At 44.3% G+C, this 7,875-nt stretch overlaps 1 protein-coding gene across 1 annotated transcript in view; it reads right to left on the bottom strand.

Moving 5' to 3' along the window:
* Positions 1-546: 546 nt before the first annotated feature.
* The window catches only part of FSTL1 (follistatin like 1), a 56,114-nt gene continuing 48,785 nt past the window's right edge, over positions 547-7,875 (bottom strand). The window contains exons 10-11 of the mRNA XM_036243837.1: positions 6,059-6,135; positions 547-3,130 (exon numbers count right to left, since the gene is read on the bottom strand). Of these exons, the coding sequence (XP_036099730.1) occupies positions 3,086-3,130; positions 6,059-6,135 (122 nt within the window). The 3' untranslated portion in view covers positions 547-3,085. The remainder of the gene's footprint in view (positions 3,131-6,058; positions 6,136-7,875) is intronic.

The raw sequence follows: 7,875 nt of genomic DNA, 5'->3' as shown, positions 1-7,875 counted from the left end.
GGTCATGTGTCTCCGAGGCAGATTGGAACAGAGGGTCTTAACCACCAACATACAGTCCACTTGGAAATGTTTATCCCTATGGATAATGTATGTCTATCAGGTAAAAGCCATTAAAGTTATCCAGCCAGACCTGGCCCGCTCCCTGTGCCAGCTGCCCAGGTTTATTTGGCTTCTCATACAAGTTTACCTTCAGCCAGCCTGACCTGATGCCATTCCGGTCTCAGAAGACCCCTGCAGGCTTCAGGAGTCATTTAGTTTAACCTCTTCTCAATACAGGAATGCTCCCTGACGTCTTATCACTTCCTACACCAGTCCCGTCATCCATCATACTTTTAAATAAACTTGTTCTATTTCTGAGTAAATTTTCTCTCCCAGCTGCAGTTCCAAAATTGTATCAGTCCTCTTTTAAGGCTCCTGAAACCCAAATCCACTTTTATGAAGTGAATATGTTCTCATAACTTTATTTGGGGGGAAAGGAAACCAATACAATTGTTATTTTAATTTCTTTATTTATCAAGAATATCCAAAAAAAAAAAAAAAATCAGGAGTTACAAAAACACGTTAAATGCAATATGGAAGCCTACTAAATGCAAATACATTTCACAAACACATAGGCAACAGAAACCTGTTCAAATTGCTTCTTGAAATTTGACTATTTAAAAACATAAGTGTAAAGGAAAGACATTCAGACTGGTTCACATGGACTTATTGGCAGGTGGAAGAGCCTTGCTTTCCAAAAACAGTGATGGAGTCCAGAGTCCTGGAATGTGAGGTTTCCATGGACACTGGATCTTAACAGAAGCTGTAATTAATGTTTATAAAACCATACACACACAGAGAAAGCCCAAGGAAGCTTGCAGACTAAGCCCTGTGCTTTTAGAGAGCTGGAAGAAATGAACCCAATTTAATCCTGTTTATTTGCTCCATGCAAGACTCCCCAAAATAGGCTAGTTAGCAGCTTTCTTTGAAAGGTCACCAGATCGAGTGATTCTGTGGTGCAGACAATAGCTTCCCTATTTACAGGGGGAATGCACACTGACTCTTGGGAATTCTAAGTTGCAGGGTAGGGTAAGTCTTGGATGGCAACCACTGTCCTAAATGTTACTGGTGAGGAGACACTCTGGTTTCTTGCTGTAAACAAACTGGTATTCCAGTTCTCACTCCGTGTCCAAGTGCTGGCAGACTCGCTCAAGCCGTGCTTCTGGGGGTCTTCCAAGGCACTGGACAGGAGGTGCATTTCACAAGTAGGGTTCGAAGGGAGCTTTTAAGTGGGATGTAGATAAAGCTTAGAATTCTACCCAAGTGGAATGTTCTCCTTTCAAAGGAGAATAAAGAAAGTTGTTCAGAAGAAGTTCCATTTTCAGTACAAGTTTCTCAGTTGCCTGTGCAGTACAGTCTACATAACTGCCCTCTGGCGCTCTGTCATCTGCCTTCGGAAAATGAGATGTCGAGTTTTTCATCTTTGTTATTCCACATGCATGTTCAATGTGGTATTGAGTGGGGTTAGTAAATACACAGGCCAAAAGACACAGGAAGGACATCTCACCAATCACAATTTTAAGATCAAATTTCCACTTTTCCCCCCTCTTAAAATGTGACATCTCCTTGTGTCCTCATCTCTAAATGGACAGCCCTTTCTGTTTCCAAGAAGGTTAAAGAGGAAATGCAAGAGTGAAGACAAAGTGGCGTGGTTCTCCTCCCCACGCTCCCAGGGCAGGGTTTACCCCAGAGCGCTCTGCCGCCACACAACCGGAGGGGCCGTTCAGGCTGAGGTCAAATTTGGTCATCTTGTTTTTGGCTGTATCTTTTTCTTATAACAAGTTTCCATTTATCCTAAGAAGAACTTGAATGGCAGTCACAGGAACCTGTCTCCTCTAGACCAATGATTGGAACCAGACTTTATAATTTATGAAATCGAAAGGTTAATGCATTCCTACCTGCTCACTGAGGAAACTGAGGCCCCGAAATAGGAAAGGCCAGGGCCAAAGTCACTCTCCTAGTTAGTGGTGGATCAAGGAGCACGCCGATAGGCTGGGATATCCAAGCCTTACTTGGCTACACTTGTCTCCATCCTTTGAAATACTGATGTTCATGAATTTAGAATAACAGAACAAATTAGCCTTTGGATCTTGAAAGCTTTGTATGGAGATGCTTCTCTTCTCTGGCAGCCTGCTGATCCCCTGGAAGCCGGGAGTGGGGGGCAAACTCTGGGCTGTAGCTAGTATATGGCAGGGTGGGAAGTCTGGGTTATAGCGGTCCCCGCAACAGGAAGAACCCCAAACTCCCTCACCTCTGAAATGGTAGGACTACTGGAAAATAATTACAAAAGCTTAATTTCTAGTCAAGAAAATAAAATATTAAAAATAACAACAATAATATGATAATAATTTGAAGATGAAGTCAACATGCCAAAAAAAGTTTTACAGAAAAATAGCACCTTTGGTAAAAAGTATTTAAAAAAAATTGTTTAGGTCTCTAAGGGGCTGAACATACACAAGTATCTGCATCATTTGGGTGCACCCTCCCAGAAACTCCATCAAGTCTGAGTGATGCTGGGGAACGAGCAAGACAGCTGCGTATCTAGAGGCAGGGGGTGGGGCCACGAGGAGACGCAAAGATGCTGGAGTCTGTTATGCAGACGGCAGCAGAAAGGGCTGGAAGCAGAATGTGTTCTTCTCCGCGAGCTTCCCACACCCCTCCTCTAGGGATAGTCTGCTAGATTCTCTCTGGCACTGCTTGCTCTCCCTGCAGCGTGTTTATAGCTGTGGCAGACACAGAAGTGGTTCAGACCTGGGTCCACTCCTCTCCCGGCCCTGATGCAGTTTCCTTACTTGCCTCCAGCCCCCAAGTCCCATGAATAGTTTCTCTCAAATCACTCCCAGAAATGAAGGCTATGGCCCTTCCCCTCCTAGCCACCACTCCCTGTTCCTTTATTGCAAAACAAATAGACAAAATAAAACTTGTTGCTATACAGGCAAATACTGGTGATTTGGCGATTGTAGCAGACACTTGTGTATACTGGACTCAGCGCTGAAGTGGAGGAGAAGGTGCCGGGCTCTGGACACCGTTCCCAGCTGCCTCCTCACTAGATCTCTTTGGTGCTCACTCTCTTGGTCTTTTCAGCTGTTTCCTTTGAGAGGCAAGAGAAAAATGAGCATGATGAAATATTTTTTTTTAAATCACTAGCATTTATCCACTCCTCCAGACTTTATCTAGCACTGACGGACATATGGTGATGCTGAATTTTAGTTCTGTTTCCTTGTCTGTCTCCTCTATGGATGGCAAACGACTTGTGGGCATGGATCATGTCTTCTTCATGACATGGTCGTGTAGGGGCTATCACTGAATTAACAGCTGACCCCATGTGAATCCCTAGGAAACAATCAGGTCAGATATTGTTATGCCCATTTTAAAGATGAAGAGAAGGATACAAAAGGAAAGTGCTACAAGACGTCCTGAGTCCAGGTCCGGAGAGGCATTAGGAGCAACAGGCTCTGGAGGCATGTGCCTGAGCTTCAGCTGTGGCTGTGCTACTTTCTGGGGGACTTGGAGCATGTTATGATGCTTCCCGTGCCTCTATGTCTTCAACTACAAAATGAGGCTAATAAAGTGTCATCTCTTACAAGTGATACATTTCTCCAAAGAAGACATTCTTCTTACAGCCTATAAACACATGAGGAGACATTCAACATCATTCATTACGGAAATGCAAATCAAAACTACAATGAGATGCCACTATACCAGGATGGCTAAAAGACTGGACAGTGACAAATGTGGGCGAGTTTGTGGAGAAACTGAAACTGCTGGTACGGATGTAAAATGGTACAGCCATTTTGGAAAACAGCTTGGTACTTCCGCAAAAGATTAAACAGAGTTACCATTTGATCCAGCAATTCCACCCCTAACTATATACCCAAGAGAACTGAAAACACAAAAAGGTGTGCAAGAATGTTCATAACGACATCATTCATCACAGACAAAAGTGGAAACCTAAATATCCATCAACCGCTGAATGGATACACAATATGTGCTATATCCATACCATGGAACGTTATTTAGGCACAAAAAAGAGGAAAGCATGCATGTATATCAACAGTAACTGAAAAAAATTTTAAAAAGTACTGAAGCACTGATTCATGCTATAACTAGGATAAACCTTGAAAACATTATGCTAAGTGAAAAAAGTCAGGCAGAAAACACTGTGTAGTATATAATTCCATTTATAAATGTCCAGAACAGTCAAATCCACAGTTAGAACGTAGGTTAGAGGTGCCAGGGAAGAGTGAATGTAGAGTGTCTTCTAACGGCTGTGAGGTTTCTTTGGGGGATGACAATGTTCTGGATAGATCATGATGGTGGTTGACAATCTTGTGAATATACTGAAATCCACTGGATTATACACTTTCAAGGTGTGAATGTCACATATGAATTCTAGCTCAATAAAAAATTAAATAGGAAATAAAAACAACAGTGACTGGTATCTAGCAGACGCTGTTGGTGCCCTGTCCACAGCCCCTGGTCTCTACCGTTTCAGTTCCCTGGTGAGGCTTCTTACTGCGAGTATCTGCACCTCTTTTTCTGCTGCTGCAGCCTGCTCTGCTCACACGTGTTGGCAGGCCAGAAATGCCAGCGGACTTACATTTGCTGGCGGCAGCCTCACCAATGGCTGACAGGAGTTCGTGTAGGAACACCCTCAGGCATGGAATCTCTGCTCCCACAGTTCTGCACAGGGACTAAGTTCCCTTGCCCACAGTGGTTAACTCCGCTGGATACACACTTGATTGCTTCCATCCCTTCCTGAGCTCACTTCCCAACTCCCCTTCTGGTGTTGCCTGTGTTGCCTCCCAAATAAATGATTTGTACTTGAGTCCTTGCCTTAGCATCTGCTCCTGAAGGAATTCACAGAGACACTTAAAAAGATAGCTAACCCCTCACTCTCTACTCTGATCATCTCTATATCCTAGAAGAAAGAAATTCCCATGAGTTTTTTGTTTGTTTGTTTTTGTTTTTGTTTTAATGGAGTTGTATTTATCTGGAGACTCAAGCCTGCTAAAATATGGAAAAACAGAAGGTTGGGAGATTCTACTTTGGTTCAAAAAACTGACATGAGGTTTCTACACTATTAGTGACAATAATGACAAAATTCATATAAAATCAATAAATATGAGCAATTACAGTTAATATGAACAATTCTTTATTTTCAAGTCAAATATTCCATCTTAATAGTTTCTCAGTTTTTGTGACTGCTATATTCCTTAAAAACGTCTACATCAGAGAGAAGGCTTGAATTACCAGACCAGATTTGCAGACAGGTGGTCTAGGGTACAGTACCTTAGTTAAGGCCATCTCATAAACTAGTGGAAAGACAGGCCTGGGAGTACAGCATACCCATGTTTTCCCTCTAGGCCCTTAGCAAAATATGTCAGTGGATCACTATTCTGATAAGAACTTTTTCCCCAAGAAGGCCTTCAACTTGACACAGAATCTGAATAGAATTCTTATCTTCTCTTCAGGAAGCAGAACCTCAGAGTTTCCAGTGTTTGTGAATCCCAGACTGTTTTCTAGCCAGCTTCGCATTTAACTTAAATCCTTTCTGCTGTAGTCCAAACCCACTAATTTCACGCTCATTGAGGCCAAGTGTATATCAAGCCCTGTGCTAAATACAGGGATGCAGTGGTGAGCAAGCCATAGAGCTTGGCCTGCAGGAATCCATGGTCTTTGGGTCTGACACTGGTTGTGACAGAAAACACTGAATTTATTTAACCTATGCTCATTTGCAAACCACTTGCAACCCATTTGCAAAGCACCAACAGGCTGATTCTTATTTATAAAGCAATTTATCAAGTTGTAATCTACATCTGTTAGGACCAACAGGACCTTGCAAGGACCCCACCAGGGGACTGTATCATGGTTTGATGCTATAGGTGTATCACACAGGACCTACTGTATTAAGCAGAATGCATCTTTCTGGTCTCCTGGGACATTAGGCAATATCTGAGTGGTGGAAGGGCCTGGTGGTGGCAGAGATACCTGAATCAGCATGGAGGCTGCAACTCACCTGGTGCTTTTGGAGCTCCTGGACGTATCTGGTCATCTCCTCCCCTGTCTGGGTCTGGGCCCCTTTCTGATTCTTTCCTGCAAGAAGAACCAAGGCTCAGAGCAGAGGTGGCTGACTGAAGCCAGTTAGAGATCCCGCTGGTATCTACTGTCTACGTTCTTAATTTCATCTCCCATTAAATCTGTGGGAAAAGAAGTGAATTACCTACATTCCTCTGACACCTCCAAAGCGACACACCTCAAACAAAGCAAACTACCCCCACTCTTCTCTGGACTCTGTTCCTAGTGGCTTCAATTGCTCCAGCACTGAAGGGACTGGCCTTACAGAAAGAGCTACGGAGAAAATCCGGATCCTGACTCAGAAGTTCTTCTGGGGCTGTGATTCCCTCCCTTTCACAGGCCCTGGAGAACGATTCAAATACAGTGTTCAGACTGCACCGCCAGAGACCGTGATTTGATTGTTGTGAGGTGGGGCCTGGCATGGGGTTCTGTAAAGCTCTCAAGATGGTTCTGACAAGTAACCAGGGCTGATCACCACCACACCTACAATATTTACCAAACTTGCAGAGTGGAAAAAAAGAAAAATCACAGAATACATCTTAAAAACAGGTCTTCAAGCTGTTCTTTTGCAGATTCTGATTCAGTATGTTTGGGATGGAGCTCAGGAATCTGTACATATCAAGAACAGCACTGTCGTTAGGTAACACTGCATCACCAAGGCTTCCTGACTTCAGCATCTAGCTGCCTCCAAGGCAACTTCCCTTGGCCCCGGCTCCAGCTGCCTTCACGTCTCGGTGCCCCTTCTTTTCTACTCCATTGGGATTTAGGATCTAACTTTCAGGTACTGACCTGAAAATGCCTTGGATGCGCCCTCTACAAAGTCCTCTAGATCCACAGCCCACACACTAAGACTTGCTAATGCCCCTGGAGCACCACCATGGAGAGCGCTCTTTGCACCCACGCAGGGCTCTGAATCTGGGCCATCCAGAGAGGGCGAACAAACCAGTTACTGTGGAAATGGATGTGGTTCCATGGGGACAATCATTTGGATTTTGTCTGATGCATGTGACAGGGTTCATTATCCAGATGATCATAAACCAGCTGTTCGCCATAAACCAACTGCCTGCGTCTTAGAAATGGATGGCTACCTTTACCTAGCCAGACCAGGAGCAGTTAGGTGTGGAAAGCTATTGTGGGAGTTTGGGGAAGATGAGTATGGGAGGCTTCCTCCTTGAGGCAGGCTGGGTACTGTTTTGAGATGTTCTCTCTTGGCTTCAGTAGCTACTATGTGCTTCGCATGGCTACCCTGTTTGATTTGGCCTTCAGCAACTTCTAGGCAGTTCTAGTTTCTAAACAGCCTCTTCCTGCTCTTTCACTTGTCTCTGGAGTTAGGGGGCCTCCTGCTCTCCCACACTAAGAAGAGACGTAGTCCCGGGAAGTGGGACACAAGGGATCCCCTGGGTAGTACTGAGTTCCATTTGTACTGTTGGTGTTGTCTGGGCTTTTGAGCTAAAGAAATCTCTTCCTGGATCCTTGAACTCTGCCTCCAGTTACCAGTTTCATTGACCTTGAACATGACCCTAGGACCAGACTTGTCTTGACTTAGTTGGCTTTTTAAGATATAATTTTAGGTTCACTCCACCTGGTGTAAAATTTGGGCTTGATTCCTTCCAACTGACCTTTCTTCCCTGAGCACATGTGACCTGGCTTCACCTTCTCTGTCTTGCCTCCACTCTGAATGGGGCCTGGTGTTTTCCAAGGGCTCAGCTTTAATCTTTGACATCATTGGAGCCCAGGACTCTGATGGGGCCCTAGTGG

The sequence above is a fragment of the Molossus molossus genome, unplaced genomic scaffold (assembly GCF_014108415.1).
Source record: "Molossus molossus isolate mMolMol1 unplaced genomic scaffold, mMolMol1.p scaffold_m16_p_5, whole genome shotgun sequence".
NCBI classification, from domain to species: domain Eukaryota; kingdom Metazoa; phylum Chordata; class Mammalia; order Chiroptera; family Molossidae; genus Molossus; species Molossus molossus.
Note: the sequence above shows the minus strand (reverse complement) of the source record. Positions and strands in the feature narration are given on the sequence as shown.